Genomic DNA, 21,663 nt, shown 5'->3' with positions numbered 1-21,663 from the left:
AGGATTGATGAACGGTCTACTCCCTTGTCAGAAGCTATATAAAAGTTGATTTGGAAGCAATACCATGATTGCCCCTGGCGCCTACCTGTCTACAGGTGAGGGTTTGGAATTCCGCGGCTTCTTGACTTGGGCATACAAAGCATCCATCACATGCCCTTCTCGTGGGCTCTGAGGTCTAGCATTGAGAGCCATGGAACCTTCATAAGAAGAAACTCCCCCATACATCAACTCATCATCACAGCCAAACGTCCGATGAAAATCTTGAATTTCAGCATAGTCACGCTCTCGAGCTTGTCGTTCTCTAAATTCTCGAGTTTTGGCTTGAATCCTATGAAATCAGAACAAAGTCGAAATAAGAGAAACCTTTCCTTTTCTAGGAACTGCATATAGAAACATTCATCAAAAAATGTTGTAAAATATATTTTATTTCTTGCAGCTATAGAAGATCAGTGGTATAAATGACAGGTCATACACATTCTAGATTGTTAAGTAACGCTATGGATGCTCAAAAAGAATAATTTTAGATGCCCTTTGTTCATGTCAACAAGATTGCAGTCATAATTCAAATATTGTTTTTTTTTTTTTTTTTTTTTTTGAGACAGAGTCTCACCCTGTCCCCCAGGCTGGAGTGCAGTGGCATGAGATCTTGGCTCACTGCAACCTCCGGCCTCCCAGGTTCAAGTGATTCTTGTGCCCTAGCCTGCCAAGTAGCAGGGATTACAGGTGTGCACCACCACGCCTGGCTAATTTTTGTATTTTCACTAGAGATGGGGTTTCACCATGCTGGCCAGGCTGGTCTCAAACTCCTGACCTCCAGCGATCCTCCTGCCTCAGCCTCCCAAAGTGCTGGGATTACAAGCGTCAGCCACCGTGCCTGGCCATAATTTAAATCTTAAGTTTAAATTTTTACTTATTAACTAGCTTTAAAAACTCACAAGGAACAGATCATTTCTGGCATCTACTTGGATATTACTCATGAATTTGTTTAAGGCAAGAAATAATTTTTTTAAAGTTATATACAATTTATATATGTAATATGTATCTATCTTACTCATTATTGATACACCATAAACATTCAACCTACTATGAAGCTTAAACACGAATCCACACCATAATTCTTCATTAGTGGCAAAAGAGGATCTCAGCTTAATGACATCGACTCTGTCATTTTATGGGATGCATACAGAAATGGGGAATCCTTAAATTAAGGACTAGAAGGCATGCATCCAATCAAATTTTGAAGTAAAACTTGCCTACATTACAACTAAGAAACAAACCTTAAATGCTCACCTTTACTGAAGTTAACGTTTCGTTTACTATGATTTTATTAAACTATTTGGTACAACGTCCTCTTCAACTTATAATATATTGGTATAATTTATGCCCTAAGTCAATCTTAGTTACCTGGAAATAATTTTAAAACCCTCAATAGAATTTTAAAGGAAAAAATATCTCCTTTATATACTTACAAATTTAAATATATACTTAAATGCAGTAAAATCTTACTTCTATAAAGCAACACTTTAGACTGAATTTAATCTTTTATTGCAGTTACTCTTTTCATGTTTGAAGTAGACCTCTGCTAGCAAAAACAATACATAAACATATATTCAAAAGAATCCAGAAAAGATACCAAAATCAGATAAAGACAGCAGCAAAGAAAAGGAAGAAAGAAAAGAAAGCTATATAGGCCAATATTCCTCATGAATATAAAAGGAAAAACCCTTAATGAAATATTAGTAAATGAAATTCAGCAATATATAAAAGAAATTATACACCATGACCAAATGGTATTTACTGCAGAAATTCAAGCCTGGTTCAATATTCAAAAATCAACTACTACAATCCATCATATTAACAGATCAAAGAAGAAAAGTTACATGATCGTATCAATTAATGCAGAAAAAGCATTTGACAAAATTCAACACCCATCATGTCAGAAAACTAGAAATAAAGTGAAACTTCCTAAACTTAAGAGCATCTACCAAAAACCGACAGGTTCCATCGTGCATAATGGAGAAGGACTGAATGCTTTCCCTATGATAAAGTAAGGATGTGTGCTCCTACCACTGTAATTCCACATAGTGTTGGAAGTTCTAGGCAATGCAATAAGCCTAGAAAAGGAAATAAAAGTCCACAGATTGAAAAGGAAGAAACAAAATGCTTCTTACTTGCAAATGACATGAGGATCTACAAAGAAAATTCCAAAGAATTTACAAAAATCTCTCAGAACTAAAAAGCAAGTTCAACAAGGTCAGAGGATACAAGATCAACATATAAAAATCCATTGTATTTTCCATATGCTGGCAATGAACACATAGTCACTGAAATTAAAAATGCAATGCTATTTATAATCCCTAACAAAACAAAACACACAGACACACATCTATAGGCCAAACTTTAGTTTATGTAGATCTGTGTAAGACAGATACGTTGAAAACTACACAATGCTGCAGGAAAAACAATTCAACGTAATAAAATAGTTTTTTCAACCAATGGTGCAGGAGCCATGAGATATCCATAGGCAAAAAGAAAGGGAAAAATAAATTTCATACCTTACTAAAAAATTAACTCAAAATGGGTCACAGGTTTAAATGTAAATGTAAAAGTATAAAACTTAAGAAAAAATGTAAGGGATTCTTTAGGAACTAGTGAGTGGTGAAGGGTTTTTAGGACTAATACGAAAACCATTATCCATAAAATTTAAAAAGTATATACATTGAACGTCATCAAATAAAAAACTTTTCCTGTGAAAAGCTCTAATTAGAAGATGAAAAAATAAGTACAGACCAGAAAAAAATATTTGCAAGGCACGTATCTGACAAAGGACTTATATCCAGGAAATATTTTTTAAAACACTCAGTCAGCCTTCTCGGCTCATACCTGTAATCCCAGCACTTTAGGAGGCTGATGGGGGCGTGCTGCTTGAGCCCAGGAGCTCAAGACCAGCCTAGGCAACACAGTAAAACCCTGTCTCTACAAAAAATGCGAAAATTAGCTGGGAATGGTGGCGCACACCTGTAATCCCAGCTACTCAGCTGAGGTGAGAGGATTGCCTGGGCCCTGGAGGCCAAGACTGCAGTGAACCATGACTGTGCCCACTGCACTCCAGCCTGTGTGACACAGCAAGACCCTGACTCAAACAAACAAACAAACAAACAAACAAACAAACCCCTGAAACCTCAACAATGAGAAAACAATCCAATTAGAAAATGGCAAAAGACATGAAAAGATGTTTCACTGAAGGGGACATATGGATGACAAGCATGTGAAAAGACGTTCTCCACCACCAGTTAATAGGGAAAAGCAAATAAGACTATGATGAGCTATTACTATACATCTGACTGGTTAAAATAAAAAACAGTGACAATACCAAATGCAGCCATGAATGTAGGGAAACCAGGCTCCTCATACGTTGCAGCTGGAAATTTAAAATGGTACTGTCACCCTGGAAAACAGCCTGGTCGTATCTTTAAAAATTAAACACATACTTATCATACTGTCCAGCAATTGTGCCTCCAGGTACGTATCCCAAAGTTGTGAAAACTTATGTCCAAGCAAAAATCTGTATGGAATTGTTCATTGCCAAATATTACCTTATTTGTAATATTTAAATATTGGGAACACCCAAAATAGCTCACAATAGGTAAATAGTTAAAAAAAAACAAAACAAAACTGGGGTGTGTCCATATCACAGAACGTTACTCAGCTGTACAAATGAACAAACTAGTGATACATACAGCAACTTGAATCTGTCTTAAGGGCATTATGCAATGTGAAAAAAACCCCAGCCAATCTCACAGGTCATATATGATTTCACTTATATAGCATTCTCAAAATGACAAAAGTATGGAGTTGGTGAACAGGTTAATGATGGCTAGGGGTCAGCTACAGAGGAAGGCCTCTGTGATGAAATAGTTCTGTTTCTTTACTGTAGGAGTCGCTACACTAACATGCACAGGTGATGACACAGAACTACACATACCCTATACCAATGCGAATTTCCTGGTTTTGATGCTGTACTACAGTTATCTAACTTAACCACTGGGGGAAACTGGATGAAGGGTACATAGGACCTCTTTGTACTATATTCATAACTTCCTATGAATCTAAAATTATTACAAACTTAAAAGTTTTTTTAAAAACAGAAAATTGTCACATAGCATTACAAGCAAACTTTGCATTTTCCTTGTTTCTTTCTTGTATCTAGTGTATCACCATCACCCTGCTCTTGTTTTCCAATTTTGAATACAGGGGATCAAATCTGTCTGACTTTTCTTCTCTCCCAGCTATAAAAAGTACATAAATTCACCTAGCTCAGTGTTTCTCAACAGGACCCAATGACATTTGAGAAGGAGCTATTTGTCATCATGCAGGACTTTTACCAGAACTGGTCATAGCCACAGGTAATCCAGCAGTGTCCCCAATGGGGCAACCAAAACTGCTTCTCATGTTCCCCAAAACTCCCTAGGAGAACCTTATTTCCCGAGGTGACAACCAATGACTTTCTTAACTCATAAGTGAATATTAGAAAGTTAGAAATTTTTGTCAGGACTGTTCTAGATTCTAGTAACTCTAAGACTGTAGGTTCCACAGACAGAATACCCACAAGAGAAACAGCAACTCAAATTCTAATGTCAAATTTAGCTAAAATTCTGCTAGACATTTTTAAAATTTTTACTCCATTTATCCATTTAAGAGCAATTATGACAGTTAAGGATGCTATTATAAAAGCTGGTTACCACTAAATACTAGCTATCCATAATGGAAAGTTGATAGGAGTTAGGAGATAATTTTATTCTTTGCTCCATAATGTCTTTTTGACTCTTGATTTGGCCAGAAATCACTAGCAGAAAGAGGAAAATGAGTTCTTTCTTATATTCAATGGGATATTAATTTGAAACTCAATTATGATCACTTATCTGACAACCCACTATACTATGATAGTTGGTCACCATTCTTCAATCACTTAATCATAGGTAATATCCAGGGTGACTAGGCATTCACATAAGTCTTGAAGTTGGCAAACTAAAGAAGTTTGAAGGAACACAACAGACCTAAGTATAATTACATAAATATAAAGCTGAAATTTCTGAATCTGGAGAACCTCCAAAAATCAAAAAGAATGACTCTGACTGATTTATTAATGACTAAATTCTATGATACATGAAGCTCAATTCATTAAAAGTGAAAAATCCAGCTTACCTATGTCAGAAAATGCATCCCTCTTAAGAAAGAAAGCTATCAGAAAGAGAATAGGAACATACTCTTTTCAAGGGAGGCATAAACCTAAATAATCTCCCAAACTTCTTGCACATCAGTTTCATTATATTACCGATGGGTTCTGGATTTGAATATTCTTTTGTTCCAAATGACACAGAAAATAATATTAATTAGCGGTCAATTTCTAACAAGTCAATCTCTCAAAAGAAGTGCTCAGCAGCATGAAGTACTATTTATAAAGCCCAAATCTCAACTGACTTCTTTTACCCAAATTTGTACATTATGACTAATCGCCACCAGTCATTGAGCCTAATAAACATTAAAGCCTCATCTGTAGTACCTTCCAGAAGCACTGATTTTTTTCAAGGCTCCAATAATGAAGGAATTGTATTTGTATTGCTTATCTTGTCATCACCAATAATGTTGTCCCCAAAGTTCTAAAACCTGCATCACTGCTTTCCAATGTGGCAGCTTACACTGGTGATGAAAACCTTAGAATGAAACTATAGCATACATGTGGTCCACCAGGTAGAACTACTGCCACAAAAGGCTAACGGATCTGGTCAGTAGCCTGAACTAATGTGCATTCTCAAGTTCATTCTAGAAATTAATGCTAATGAGCCTTGCTGTACAAATAGCACTTTAGAGTAGACTTTTGAAACTAGGCATGCACTGTGATTTTCATAAATTTTAGTGGCAATTCACAAGCAAAATTAACAAAAGACACAAATGACTTTATTATACTCTTTGATATTTGAATGTCTTGTTACAAAGTGAGAAAATGAACTTTCTAACACAACCAAAAGGTTATATTTGCATGTTATGTATTTCCACTCTGTGGAGATGTGTATTTCAGTAAGAAAATATTTGGCTCAGGAAGAAAACATGTTTGGTGTCCTCATAAAAATAACATGACTTCTTAAGGAAACTTTGAAAAGACAGTGAGTATTTGCAGTTGAGCCCTTAATGGATCCAGATGGCCAGGGCTATAAAAGCCTACCCCCTTTACTCTTTTATTGCGACCCTGAGGTCACAAATTATCTCCAAGATGTAAGAGTCACTCATTTTTCTGAACAGTCAAGATTGTTGTTCAGCATTCTGTATCCCATTTATCTCGGGCAAAACCTCAACAACGACAGAAGTAACTGATTAGCCCAAAACCCAGCAAAAAACATAAATGTCTATTGCTTTAAACATTTCAGTAAGTCCTTCCTGGTTCTAAAAAGAACTATTCTGAAGTTCAGATTATCACAGGCAGTTGTACCACCCGACATTGATGGACAACATTTACACTGTTTCCTATCCTTGAAAATTGAAAAAACAAATTCAAACAATTAAAACCTTTTTATCAAGTCATTTTTAACTTAATAAAGAACTTATCATTTCAACTTGTTATGTTCAAGCATAAATACATCTTTCCTTTTTGTAAAAAAAAAAAAAAAAGTGTTCCATTATGATAATGAAATTGCCTTGAACCTGCACAGAATACACAAAATAATGTAATATACTAAATAAAGTAATAAGGTTAATTTCTTTCCTGCTGTCACTAAATTCATGCTAACAGTCTCTCTTCAGCTTGACATCAATTAATGATTTTAATTCCAGGCTCTTGTCACAGTGTTCACCATCCTTTTCTCTAATTAAAATGGATGACGCTCGATGAAGATAAAACACACAAGACTTCTGTTTTTGTAACATTTCTATTCATTAGTATTTTTGCTTTTACAATAAATGGCTTTTAGCACTAATTGCAGTAGAATAGGATGAAAGGAACTTTTTATGAACATAAAGTCTAGTCTTTATATATCCAGAAAAGGTACCAGGTACGGGAATAACCACCAAAGTGACCAAACTCCTTAGGATGGAAAACCAGTGGTGTCCTTAAACCTCTCAGTTACATACCAAATACCTCCATTTCCAAAGCTATGATGCTGCAACACATCTCTTTTTTCATGGTGTATTTTTTTTAAAGACTACAAGAAATAGAAACTGTCTTTTAATAATTTTTTTTTTTGAGACGGAGTCTCGCTCTGTCGCCCAGGCTGGAGTGCAGTGGCGCAATCTCGGCTCACTGCAAACTCCACCTCCCGGGTTCATGCCATTCTCCTGCCTCAGCCTCTCCGAGGAGCTGGGACTACAGGCGCCCGCCACCATGCCTGGCTAATTTTTTGTATTTTTAGTAGAGACGGGGTTTCACCGTGGTCTCCATCTCCTGACCTCGTGATCTGCCTGCCTCGGCCTCCCAAAGTGCTGGGATTACAAGCGTGAGCCACCGCGCCCGGCCTTAATAATTTTTAATAAAAAAAGTTGTTATGTCTACAGAAGATAGAATATACTAATATTAGTTTAACAGAAAAAAATGTTTTTAATAAATTTCAGATTGCTACATATCAGATAGTTGTTGACTATCTTCAAAACAATGTTCAGGATCTTGCAATCAACTCTTTTGGGAAACATTTTACCCCCAACTTACTGCACTGCCATCCAGAAGCCTCATTCTAGGAACAACAGTTCGTGGATCTTTTCCCAACAGTATTTCTTCTCTCAAAAAGTCAGTATTATAGAAATTGATCAAATAAAACCCAAATTCATGGCGAAATGAAATTTAAGCTACAAAACAACTGGAAGGAACAGTTTGTTGCAAAAACAGTTTTAGTCACTATGGAAGGCTTTATTTGGCCCTCAGAGTACTTCAGCAGATGGCAGACTTCAAAAATACTACAGCTCAACTCATCCATCCTTTGGGTGATCCTCCCCCTGCCAGGTGAATCTAACAACTGCCTCCTAACAGTAGGTAAGTTGCCAGTTTGGTGCCTATGCTGAATTCCCAAAAGAGAGATACTATTCCACTAAATTTCTTACTCTGGTAACAGTTCCAATTTTAAGTGGGATTTTAATATCTTTGTCATATTAGGGTAAAAGCTGATTGAGAAAAAAGGACTTCCATATTCTAAATGGGTCCTGAAAAAAATTTTCTTGAGTGAAAACAACAGTTTTAAAGGTACACTTCCAATTCCAGGGAAGAATGCAAGTTGCTGAAATACATAGTGGTCCCTTAGAATAGGTGGGAGGGAAAGTTAACTTGCATCCCTCAATGCTAAAATGAGATGAAACCGGTTTTAAAATACAAAATGGTTAAAAGTTGAAAAAGAGAAAAAAGAAAGCATTAACAGGGAGACAACTAACCACTAATACAATCACAACTTGTAAAGAATCCAGGCAGTTAAAAGACTGCCCACCTTCCATAAGCCTTTGTGCTTAGGGGGAAGGAGACTGAACGTGAGGGTAGAATTTTTCTAGTTTGCTAATTTATACATATTCTTGGGAATAAGATCTAGCTCCCAAACTACCATCTCTATAAAGCAGTCACTACTAATTCCAGCCCCACTGATCGCTCCCCTTCCCAAAGCTCTGTAATCATCTATTTTAACAATTGATTATATTGTCTTTTCCCCCCCAGCCCAGAGACAGGGTCTTACTCTGTTGCCCAGGCTGGAGTGCAGTAGTATAATCATAGCTCACTTCAGCCTTGAACTCCTGGGCTCAAGACATCCTCCCACGCCAGCCTCCTGAGTATCTGGGACTACAGGTGTGTACCACCATGCCCTGCTAATTAAAAAAAATTTTTTTAGGGAAAGAGTCTTGCTATGTTGCCCAGGCTGGTCTCAAACTCCTGGCCTCAAGTGATCCTCCCACCTCAGCCTTCTGAGCAGCCTTACATCAATTTTTTAATGTTAACGTGTTTAAATCTTTTTCTCTTAACAAAGGTAAGGGATCCCTGAAAGAGGAAAAAACATTTTAAAATAGTAATTTTAAAAAGACTTATACTATCTGATATGGTTTGGCTGTGTCCCCACCCAAATCTCATTGTGAATTGTAGTTCCCATAACCCCCACGTATCATGGGAGGGACCAGGTGGAGATAATTGAATCATGGGGGCGGTTTCCCCTCCTATTCTTGTGATAGTGAGTTAGATCTCACAAAATCTGATGGTTTTATAAGGGGCTTCCTCCTTTGCTGGGCTCTCATTCTTCTCTTTCCTCCCACCACGTAAAGAAGGACGTATTTGCTTCCCGTTCTGCCATGATTGTAAGTTTCCTCAGGCCTCCCTAGCCCTGTGGAACTGAGTCAATCAGACCTCTTTACTTTATAAATTACCCAGTCTTGAGTATATCCTTATAGCAGGATGAGAACAGACTAATATACTGTCTGATACACTTAATATATTGTGAAACAACGAAAACAGTTGTCTTATACTGACTAATAAAACACTAGAATAATATTTCCCTAACCAACAGACATAAACACATCTCAGTAGGTACTCACTTAAGTCATGTTCAGGCTTTCATGGGTATTAAAGCACCTACAATTATTGCCAATGCAGAGAGATGCTCTTAAGCCAAATATATCTAGGACAGCTCTCATCAGAAAGCAAACTGCATTTTCCTACTTCATTTGCAGTATCTGTCAATAAAATCAGTTTCAGATATATAGTATGCCTAAGGCTTAATTTTTCTCAAGTAATCATCTATATTTTTTCCTGTTTTTTTTTTTTTTGAGACAGGCTCTCACTCTGTCGCACAAGCTGGAGTGCAGTGGCACAACCACAGCAGCTCACTGCAGCCTCGAACTCCTAGGCTGAAGTGACGCTCTTGCCAAAGTGTTAGGATTACAAAGTGTTAGGATTACAGGTGTGAGCCAACACACCCAATCACGTATTTATCTAAGTAGTTAAGTTCTACAAAGCAGGTTAACAGATTCTTAAAAATTCTCATTTACCTGTGCAATAAAAATTTTTAAGAAAAACTTGAAACTTAGCCTATTGATTAGAATTGACTTTTCTAAAGGATTCACGAGGTCAAAGAAACATGAAAAATGCTGCTACAGGATAGAAAAAATGTTTCCCATAAAAGGTTAATTTTTAAAAGGCAATCTTTGCATGACAATAAGTGATCTAAATGCAAAGATTATTGTTAGGAAAACAAACATCTATCACCTGCTGAAAAAAATCCTACCAACTGAGATGACAAAAAAGTTCAAGTAATTACTCAAAGCAGGTTACTGAGAACAGCTGGTAAAATTAGAAAGAGAGGAAATGGCATGCAGAAAATCCACATAAACTTGCAAAATGACACACCAAGAATGGGGAGTATCCCACTGAAGGACACAGATAGTTCAATGGTCTGGTAGTGAAAACACAAGGCTTTGAAAGATGATTAGAACATTGAATAATGGAAAGTTTCAGATCATCTATTTCCTGAGGAGATTTATAGATATTCCTTCTATACTGGGAGGATTTCATAAGAAATTAATTAACTTTTACATATTTCCACTAGAAGCATTCCGTATCCCTGGAAATGTTCCCAAGCACAACTTACTATGTAGATATAGATAATAATATTGTAATAGCTTTCAGTGGCTGAATAACTACAAAATACAGGCCAGCTAACATTATAAACCTCATTTAATAGAATGAATAACACGAGGAGAATATTATTTGAGAGTTGGGAAATTTGGCCAGATATCATAGCTAATATTTCATGTTTCAGAACATCTTTCCTTCTTTCTGTCCCTCTTTCCCATTTGTCTGTTCACACAGACCTGACCGTGATCCAGAAAACATTTAACATGATTTTCTAGGAATGCATAAAAATGCAAAATAAATAAAAATGAAAATAGATCTCAACTTCTTAAAAGTACATAGGTGTGGAAAATGTGTACCTTATAGGAAAAAAATGATTAGAATGGCACAGACCAGTATGTTACCAGTGTGTTAATACAGATAAATTTTTGTTTTCTGATTGTAATTTTATGGGTTTCTCCCAAATTTTTCTGTAGTTTTTAGTATTAGAATAAACTTGGAAGTAGAGCTTAAAAAGGTAAATGTTTTAAACAAGTGAGAAAGATGGGAAAGAGAAAACTGAAAAAGGAGGAGCAGTGGTAAGCACGTACTTTCATTAAGTCCACAAAACAGAAGCCAGAAAGTAGAGACAGGTTACAACAGTGCTTTAAACTTGCTCGCATTTCTGGAAAACAATCAACTCCGGTTTCTACAGCCAGTTAGAGGAGTAAGCTGGACACGGCTGAACCAGGAGTCAACGGTCTTGACTTGCCCTTGGTATTTCCCCAGTGACTCAGAATGCTGCGGGATGTCAGTATTCCAGGAAAAGCAAAAAGTGAGGGGTTGAGAAGCTGTTTTGAGAAGAAGTAAGTTTGGAGAATGGTGACTCTCTGTTCCTATTTTGGTGACTCATAATGTACATGAACTTGGTAAAATTTTGAGAAATAACAGAGTAGAAAAATACGCATATACTGGTTTAAACAAGTGTTTTTCTAACATACTTGTAAATAGAACACATTCTCTACTGCTGAACACTGGGCAATCCTGTACCACATAGTGTATATACTACCATTTAAAAATACACGGAGGTATCACTGGAGCAAAAACAACAGAAAGCCAACATGTTATTTGTGATGCTTGGTCAACAGAGAAATCTATCACTGGGCTTTGTGCGGGAGGCTAAGTAGACATGAAGTTCCTCACTTAATTGGAACATGTTCTGTTTTGAGTTTGGAGCCTAAACCTTTAATGTGGTGGAAATGATCCAGTAGAGGCGCTGTCCCTAGGCATGCCTGAAACACAAGTCGGAGGCACGAAGCACTGAATTCACATTTTTGCTTAGCTTCCCAGTCTATCTCCAATGTAGCCAACAGCATCTCTGAAAAAATAGGGTACCTAGGTTCAGTGCTCCAGAATGAGAAGTCAAAAATAGCATGTCGGAAAACCCGTTAACTTCCCCCTTGGCATCATGCCCAGACTCCCCGCTTCTCAAGAAGAGCGTACTCATGGAGGCTCTAGTCTGAGGCAGGGCAGGGCTAGTAGAGCGGAGCACTCATCCATACAGTGATCTTCCTAGTCCATTTCTCCCACATGGATGGCATTTACTCAAGACCCAACCTCACAGTGTTGGTAGCGAGTGACGGAAAGGGAAGGAAGTTAGCAAGAATGAAGTCAAACTTAATCTTGGACCCTGTTCAGAACAATCTAGTTTATTGTCACCATCTAAATAGATCTTAACATTGAAGAAAAAACATTTAAAATTATATTCATAGCCCTTTTAGTTTTTCAATATTTATATCTTGAGCAATATTCAGGATTCACAGATGTACATACGCAAAAAAAGTTCTAGTTTGTGGACAATCAAAACTCATGCGGGAATGTTGGGTTTTCTATTTTTATATGGAATCATCCAAAATAATTTTCGGAATTCAAATAGCTACAGTGGTAAATAATATCCTGAGAGATATTTCACTACTAGTCAGCAGTGAGGGAAAGGTTGTAAGGAGAATATAAGTAGTGGTTTATTTATTTTTATTGATCCTCCAGTCAAAATTTTTTCAAGGAAGCTGCAGTTTCCATTCTCAAAAAGAACACTGCCAATACCACAGACAGAACAGAAAGGACGACATATGGAAGAAAGCTTGCCCTATTAAAATACAAGTGCCAAACCTACTCCACTTCATAGTTCAGTCCGTTTCTTGCATTCACTTGCTCTATTACAAAATCCATAAGTTTAAATAAAACATACTTGCAAACAGTTGTTACTGAAATACAAAGTATAATAATTTTCTTAAATTATGAGCCTAATTGATTTTTTTAATGGACCATTCACTTATTCCTTGACCCTGAAAGATTTTTATTTTAGGCCTCCTGTACATTGTAAATTCATTATGATCAACCTAGTTCCCAGAAGTATTGCATCATTAGAGGTACAGAGATGGAAATTAAAAGCAAAACTGAGAAGTGAACTGTGCCTTAGGCAAATTAATAATACAAGTGAAACCATTATGTAAAAATCATTGTTGGGCTGGAAATATTTGACTAAGCATCATAAAAGTATTTTGGAAAATGTTGATAGAATTCTGCGTGGAAACAGAGCAGTCACCTTAAACTGCAAAGAAGAAATATTTAGAAGATGAAAAACAGTACAGGATTAATGAAGCTATCTATCCCCTGTGGAGGGTATCAAGATATAGGGGAGGTATAATGTTTCTGTCGCTCAGATTACTCTCTAAGTAAATTACATATTTGCCTGTGGATGAATCTGAGTTCACACATTTACCTGGTATAGTCTCCTCCTTTAGGGAGAAGAAATTCTTCTAGGATAGAAGTTTATACTTCCGAGTCACTAAATGCTATGGCACACACACTAAGGAACACTATGCACCCAAACCCCAAAATAGTGAGTTCACTAATAAGTTTGGGAATCCCCAAATTGATGAGGATTAGAAAGAGTCCTGCAAAGCAAGGTGAAATGATTTTTAAAAAATAAAAATTGAGGAAGAACCAGCAGTCTTGCTTCATAAATTTAAAATCCATATTTTTTCCCACATACATTTTCTACCCTGAAAAGCTACAGAGACTCAGAGTAACCATTCTATTCAAGAAAAACCTCAGAGGTATTAGAAGGATGAATGAAAAAATACCCAAACACTAATCTCTTTTAAATAAAACTGTTGTAGGATACTATTTTTAGTTATTTCATTCATTAAGTATTAGAGTAAAAGCATCCTAGCTTTAGAATTATGGTAGGAATATTGGACTTAATCTTAAAGATGCTGGGCTACAGTCCTAGCTATGGACAGTACTTAGCATTATAACCTTCATCAAGGTACCAGAAACTCACTGAAATCCCAGATTATTCAAAGTAAAACAGGCATAGTACCTCTCACTGTGGCTGCTCAGAAAATGAAATGTGATGACAGAGAGAAGCTCACTGTGAACCTGTAAACTCTAATAACAAAAGTGTGAGATGGCTTTCTCACCCCCTGGAATTATAATGAGAAAAATTCTAATCACTTAGAAAAATGGTTTTTGAGTGCCTGCTTAGAGTAACTCTTTTCATTCCTTTCATTGGTCTTTAAGTTCTCAACATGGAAATGATTCAACAATAGGTAACAATCTATCTGGAAGACATGGAAAACTTAAGTGGAAAATGTCACAAAATGTGAAGATGGTAAAATAGAAGGAGAATCAAGAAGTAAGTGTCAGGTTTGAAAGAAAAACAACATAATGAATAACAGCCTCCTGAATTCTTATTATATTTAAAATGTGATATAAAAATTCGGAGTTTTATTTCCAGAAGAGTATTTCTTTAAAATTATTATAATATACTAAATATCCATATATCAGTGAGGCAGGATTTTAAGTACTTTTTGTGTTATTTTAAAAAATCATAAATTCAGTATTAATGTTTATTTATTCATCTAATATGCTGTTCTATTTCCTATGCAAAAGATCTTAACTAAAGCAATTAAAATCCACTTTGATGTCACAAATACATATAAGATTTTTTTTTTAATCTCTCTTTACAATATATTCACCCACAACCATCAATATTTGGGTTGATACAGGAAATATAAAGAGTAATTAAATGTAAAATCTTTACATTAAAAAAGAAGAAAGTAGAAAGAAAAAAAAAGAACCTCTTTCTAAGGAGGTTTAATCAAGTAACTGAAGTCTACCTCTCCTGTTCCTGCTTCATTCGTATCCTCTCCTCTTCTGACGTAAAGGATTCCTGTATTTTTATTTTACCCGTTTTCTCAATCTTGTCATCTTTTCGATGTTTGCCAAACCTGTTAATAACAAAAAATTCTAACTTGTCAATATATACAAAATGAGCTTTCTTTTGTTTGTGGTAATGACATATACCCAATGAAATGCATGTTAGCTTCTTCAAAACAGGGACCAGGCGTCTTCTGCAGTCAGTAGTTTGAGTCAAGACTAGTATTTTGAATCAGATTATTTTATTCAGTTTTAATTAGAACTTCCCAGAGAAAACTCTTGAGGAAAATGATCTCAATAGCAGTTTTTCTTTTAGCAAAACAAAAACAAACAACAAGAGTTGTGGTTTATCCTTATTAAACAATTAATATATCTGTAGGACTAAGTGCTGAATACTTTAGATGCTAGAGGAAGAAAGATCTGCATTGGAGTGGGTTTTTCTTAGGACTAAAGAATGAGAATCCACAATCATCTAGCTAATAATCTCTCCATAAACAACTATTCTTTATTTTCACAGCCAGGCTTATTGGAAACATTCATCATAGTTTAAAAACTGACAAAGAAGGCCATGTTTGCAAGGCTTAAAGTACAATGGATAATTTACGCTGCACTTTAATTAAATTGAAAGGTTTAAGGTATTCTCATCAAATACTCTCCTAAATGTGATAAAAAGCAATTGCTAAATGTGGCATCTATGACTTATAAATCCACATCTGATCAAAAACAAACACATGGAACAAACCCATGACTGAAAAACAGTCCACACAAACTTCTGCAGATCGGTGCTGAGCTCTTTAAGAAAACACTAACATTATTCTTTTCTGGCATCCAAAATATCCCAGTTTGATACTCAAACTTGGTATCAATTCCTTTCCCTGCTCTGTTATTTTTCTCTATAAAAGACCATATTGCCTGGAATGCATGCACTCTATATCCATAAGCAATCTTCATCTGTAATGCACTGGTCACCAGATGTTTCAAAAAAGAAATATTTTATAGACAGTCATACAACTAAGCATTCAGAAATAATTAAAGTATATTGAGTATTTCTTTCTGAAGAATAATAGCAATCTGGCTTACTGTGACAATTTCATATCAAAAAAGAGGGTCAGGCCCAGTGGTTCACGCCTGTAATCCTAGCACTTTGGGAGGCTGAGGCTTTGGGAGACTGAGGCAGAAGGACTGCTTGAGCTCAGGAGTTCAAGACCAGCCTGGGCAACATAGCGAGACCTCGTCTCTACTAAATATCAAAACAACCAGCCAGGTGTGGTGGTGTGCACCTGTAATCGCAGCTACTCCAGAGGCTGAGGCAGAAGGATCGCTTGAGCCTGGGAGTTTCAAGCTGTGTGAACCGTGATTGCGCCACTGTGCTCCAGCCTGGGAAAAAGAGGGAGACCCTGTTTCAAAAAAAAAAGAAAGAAAGAAACAGAGAGGAGGAAAGGGTCCCAAAGTTAACATAAAAGAGAAAAAATTATTTCTATTAATGGCTTGGTTGATAGCATCTTTCTTTATTAATACAAATCTGATTTCCAATACTTGTCTACATATGAATTAAAGTATATGTGGGCATACCTCACATGTTGATTAAAGTAACACTATGTTTGAAAGGGGTCTCTAAATATGGAAAAGAAAGTATTCTTAAAATGTTAAAACAGAAAAAAGGTAAAACACCACCACCACTACTTTAAAAATTACATATATTATTATACGGTAATCAAAAACTGGCTGTAAATTAACTTTATAAAGCAAATCTATCCTTAAAATTAAATTTTTGATCACTGCAATTGCAAAAAAGAAAAAGAGAAAATTCTCCAGAACTGAAATCCAGAATCTGACCACATTTCACAAGGTATAAAATACATGCTATGCATTTAAAACTAATAAATACAAAACATTAAAAATAAAAGACTTTGCACTATTTTTGTCAATATATCAATAATGCCTCAGAATTATGCATAATGATGGGCTTTACAGAATGAATGAATAAATGAAAAAATATTAAAAACTGATAGATCTCAGGAGAAGTCAACATCTAAAACTTCACACTCATTCATCAGACAAAAATGTATTGAGCATCTACCATGCAGTCAGGGCTTATTTGGGACACCCAGGCTATAAACGGTAAACAGAGCACATTAGGTCATTTCAACTGCCATAGAGCTTCTACTGCTTATACTCAGGTAACGAATTAGCATATAACACATCAGAGTGCACAGTGCTAAGGGAGAAAGCAAAGCAGAGTAAGGAGACCAGGAGTGATGGGGAGGGGGATGGCCTCTCTCCTTAAGTCGACATGTGAGCAGAGATCAGAACTAGAGGGAGCCAGCCACATTGGCATGAGTCAGCAAGGCAGAGGAGCAGGCAAGTACCAAGGCCCTGAGACACAGGGAGGCTGAGTGTCTTTGAGGAATGGCAAGGGCAGTGATAGGGCTAGAATGGGAGAGAAAAAGAGAAGGCAGCAGGAAATGAAGAAGAGCAGCATCAGGGGCCAGACCACGTGGATTTTGGATTTTACTGAGATGACATGAAAAGCCACTGAAGGATTTGGAACAGAGGAGCAGCACTGGTGACATTTTAACGACCCTGGATGCAGTGTGAAGAACTGCAGGTGAAAAGCTGAAACCAGGGAGAATGGTCAGGAGGCTATGGTGATGAACCAGCTGGTAGTGGAGGAGAGTGAGAGAAGTGCTTAGTTTCTGGACATATTTTGACAGCAGCACCAATAAAATTTGCTGATGGGGAGGTCACGGACGTTAGGGAAAGAGTCACTGATGATTCCAGGGTTTTAGCCAAGCAACTGGAAGAAAGGAGTTACCATCCAGCAAGATATTCAGGGCCAGGGAAGGAAAAGGTTTGGAGGACTTGGGGGTGAAGATGTCATAATAGCAAAAATTCAAGGGACAGCTTAGGGCTGGATGGATTAATCTGGGTATCAGCAGACAGCATTTAAATCCAGGGCATTCACTTCATCCTGGAAGCTCTGCAACACTGAGGCATCTCAAAGTATAAAGTGTACAAATCCTAACTTCCAGAAAAGTGTAAGTTCAAATTTTAGTACATCATTTTACTTATAATGAGGTATTCCGAAGGTAAATAATTTTAACCATTTAGTGTTTCTGTTCATAAATCTTTCAAATGATTCAATGTTGCCACGTTGACTTACTGATTTTTAAGACACTGTGCTGGTTCACATTCCTACATCCCACATGACAGAAATACAACTCTGCACCATAATTGAGAAACACCATGCAGTGACACAGAGAACAATCTATTCTCTATCTGTACCAAAAGGTACAGTTTAGTCTTTAAGAAATAGTGTACATATGCTCCTTAAGTTAGTAATGGTGAGGAAAGATTTAGATCAGTTGATTGCGCATGTTTTAAAACAGTTTAGATATTTTCAGCCAAAACCTAATGTTGAGTTAATTCGCTATGTTAAAATCTTTGTAGAAAATGGTGTTGGTCCTACATTGTAAAGAAGGTTTCAGTTTGCCCACGTAATCTCATATATATATGAACTCAGTCAATCAACCTTCATCTTTTTCTCTTAAGTACATGTGACATATTTTAAAGAGTAGATTCCTGATTCATACTTAAGGATTGTATATTTTCCCACTGTGTTTGGTATCAAAATATTAATTAGTTTCCTAGACCACCCCCTAATCACTGGAATAACTATTTTATTATTTGTAAATGTATTACCAAACTGTTATAACACACTTTCCTTTTTTAAGAGTACAGATTTGACTGGGTGCAGTGGCTCATGCCTATAATCCCAGCATTTTGGGAGGTTGAGGTGAACAGATCACTTAAGGTCAGGAGTTCAAGACCAGCCTGGACAACATGATGAAACCCCGTCTCTACTAACAATACAAAAATTAGCTGGGCGTGGTGGTGCACGCCTGTAGTTTCAGCTACTCAAGGGGCTGAGGTGTAAGGACTGCCTGAGCCCGGGAGGTGGAGGCTGCAGTGATCCATGATTGCGCCACTGCACTCCAGCCTGGGTGACAGAGTAAGACCTTGTCTCAAAAAAAGAATATAGATTCAAGATTAACGTATGAAAATTAAAGAAACCATAGGTAAAATGTTCATAGGTCGGAAATGGACATTTCTTTTAGTAATTGCTTTAGCTAACAAATTATGTGATTTCTTTAAGGTATACTATAAAATCACAGCATATTATTTTATAATTGGGGCAAAAATGGATCACTCACAGCTGTAATTTTTTGACAAATGAAATCAACTGTAAATAAAAAATACACCAGCCATTCTAAAATGTAAAAAAGAAAAAAAGTATCTATACCCATATTCACCCTAATAGCCAATATTACTGTACTTCCTAATTTATAGTTGCTTAATTCCTGAAAAGGGGAGGCAGTCATTGAAAAATTTCACCTATACATATACTCGCAAAGACAGTTTCACAGCTGAAATCGGCAATCAACCTATGAAGACAACCACTTAATAGCAAAATGCTCAAAAACCTGGAAGATATCAATTATTTGTATGTTATCTTTTAAAAAGCCATGGATGAATGTCAGATGAGCCACCTTCCAAGAAACAGCATAGCTGAAGAAATACTGTGCTAATGGTTTCTCCACAACCAAACCCATTCTCAGCATAGAATCAGAGTTTTGCAGTCTGCTCTGACTCACACAAATGTTCAAAGAGAAAACTTTACTACCCAGCAGGTGTCAGGCTGAAAGGTAAAGTGGCCACCTACACTGGTACCTCAGGAAGAATTTGCTAGTCATGCCTTAAGTCATATTAACATAGAAGAATGACCTTCTTTTTTGGAGACAGGGTCTCACTCCGTCACCCACGCTGGAGTGCAGTGGTGCAATCCAATCTCAGCTCATTGCAACCTCCTGGGCTCATGGCTTCTTCCCATCTCAGCCTCCAGAGTAGCTGGGACTACAGGTGCATGGTACCTACCATGCTCAGCTAATTTTTGTATTTCTGTTGGTAGAGATGGGGTTTCCCATATTGTCCCTGCGGGTCTTTTTTTTTTTTTTTTTTTTTTTTTGGTGGTGGGGGGGAACATAGGCTTGCTTTGTTGCCCAGGCTAGAGTGCAGTGGTGTGATCTCAGCTCACTCTAACCTCCGCCTCCCAGGTTCAAGTGCTTCTCCTGCCTCAGCCTCCCAAGGAGCTAGGACTACAGTCATACACCACCACACCTGGCTAATTTTTGCATTTTTAGTAGAGGCGGGGTTTCCCCATGTTGGCCAGGCTGGTCTCAAACTCCTGGCCTCAAGCGATCCACCCGCGCCAGACTCCCAAAGTGCTGGGACTACAGGCGTGAGCCATTGCATCTGGCCAGATCTTAATAATAATAATAATAATAATAATAATAAAAGTAGAGGAATAAAAAGAAAATACCTTTAAAAAGTTGAGAGAAATAAAAATTGCTTAGTTGCTTAGAGGTAGTGCTGCATTAGGAGTGAAGGTACACTTTTAAAAATGCCACACTCCACCAGAAACTCCTTCACAGAAAGATGCAGTGAGTGAACCCTGTCGTATTCAGAGCAGAATTGATTGTAACACGTCTTAAATGTATGGCTTTCTTCATAAAGGACACAGCAATGTCTTCATTCAGCTAACGTAATCTCAAACTAATCTGCTAAATGGGTTTTACAATAACACGTTACAAATGAGGTCCTGCTATCTGCCAGATCAGCCATATGTACCATTACAGTCAACAATGATGGACAAAACCTGAACTTGAGGATGAATGGTGAAAGCAAAAAGCAAACAAAATGACAACAAAGGATGGCAACAAATTCTATTGTTTTTATAATGAAATAAATGTCATTGAAAAGTAACTACTGGCAAGAGTTTCCTTGCTATTAAAACCATCATTTGGGGTTTCAGCAAAGTAACATAATTCTCTCTGCAGTATAAATACTACTGAAATATTTTACTATTTAAATAGTAATATTTCTGCTGCTATCAAAATTAGAGGTCTTAAGAAAAAAAATTACGTGGAATAATAATGCACAGCATCCTGCGATAAATAAAAATACAATTAATTTTGTAATGAATGTGTTTTTCCTAATACCATACTTTGAAACATGACACAGTTTTAGAAAAAGTCTTAAAAATCTGCTGCCATATTTAAAAATCGATGAACAGAATATCCGGAACCAATTATCTTGTAAGGTTTAGGGATAGTCTTTCAAATAAGTTTTCTTCAAAACACCCCACTGAAATGTCACCTAGAAATCTGGTATTTCTCACTGCTAATTACCCAGGTCTTCATGTCTAAGAAGTCTTTGCTACACCGCATGTCTATTTACCCAAAGAAATTTGTAGGTTATGTGATACTGCTTGGCTGGGGAAGAGAATTTAAAATGAATCTAATATGAGTTCAATGTCAGCTACCAGAAGCCACATATCCTCTGCAAATGCCCAACTCCTGCCCTGGAGTGGCCAATATAGTCACTAGTTCAGTATTCTGCCTTGTGTCTGCCTCTCATTTCTACATATTTGCACTATCACATGATCCATTCTGTCCTTTTCTTCAGGAATTCATTTTTTCTTTCTGGAACCTTCCTGTTCTTTTTGAAGACCATGTGTTTGTACAGCCATTGCATAACCTGTCTTTGACCATGGCCAGCTGTGGTAATGCTGTCATTTGTCCTAAAGATCCTTGAGAGATACCAGCTGCCCAATGAGCTGGCCTCAAGATCCTGTACAGCAAAAGCACATACCCTGTCCTGTGTCATTTCTGTGTCTCAATCCAGTTCTCTGCATAGTCCAGAGCACATTATTCACTCAAATCAAAACAAACCCATGAACTTTTCATATCATTCCTCTATTCCTCTGAGTCATACATCACCTAAATGGTTTTTGATCCAAGTTTCTCTGGGAAACT

General features: G+C 36.9%; 1 protein-coding gene across 19 annotated transcripts in view; it reads right to left on the bottom strand.

Moving 5' to 3' along the window:
- Positions 1–21,663, bottom strand: part of PARD3 (par-3 family cell polarity regulator) — a 716,537-nt gene that overhangs the window by 164,916 nt on the left and 529,958 nt on the right. For 16 of the 19 annotated variants that reach the window (XM_032143696.2, XM_032143715.2, XM_032143730.2 and 13 more), the window contains 2 exons: positions 14,749–14,859; positions 86–328 (listed from right to left, as the gene is read on the bottom strand). In XM_032143696.2, the coding sequence (XP_031999587.1) occupies positions 86–328; positions 14,749–14,859 (354 nt within the window). The remainder of the gene's footprint in view (positions 1–85; positions 329–14,748; positions 14,860–21,663) is intronic. The other 3 variants (XM_032143706.2, XM_058436553.1, XM_032143743.2) reach the window with 1 other exon arrangement.

This window comes from Hylobates moloch, unplaced genomic scaffold (genome assembly GCF_009828535.3).
Source record: "Hylobates moloch isolate HMO894 unplaced genomic scaffold, HMol_V3 SCAFFOLD_3, whole genome shotgun sequence".
In the NCBI taxonomy this organism is placed as follows: Eukaryota; Metazoa; Chordata; class Mammalia; order Primates; family Hylobatidae; genus Hylobates; species Hylobates moloch.
The sequence above is the reverse complement of the archived record's forward strand: the minus strand, read 5'-3'. Positions and strand labels throughout refer to the sequence as shown.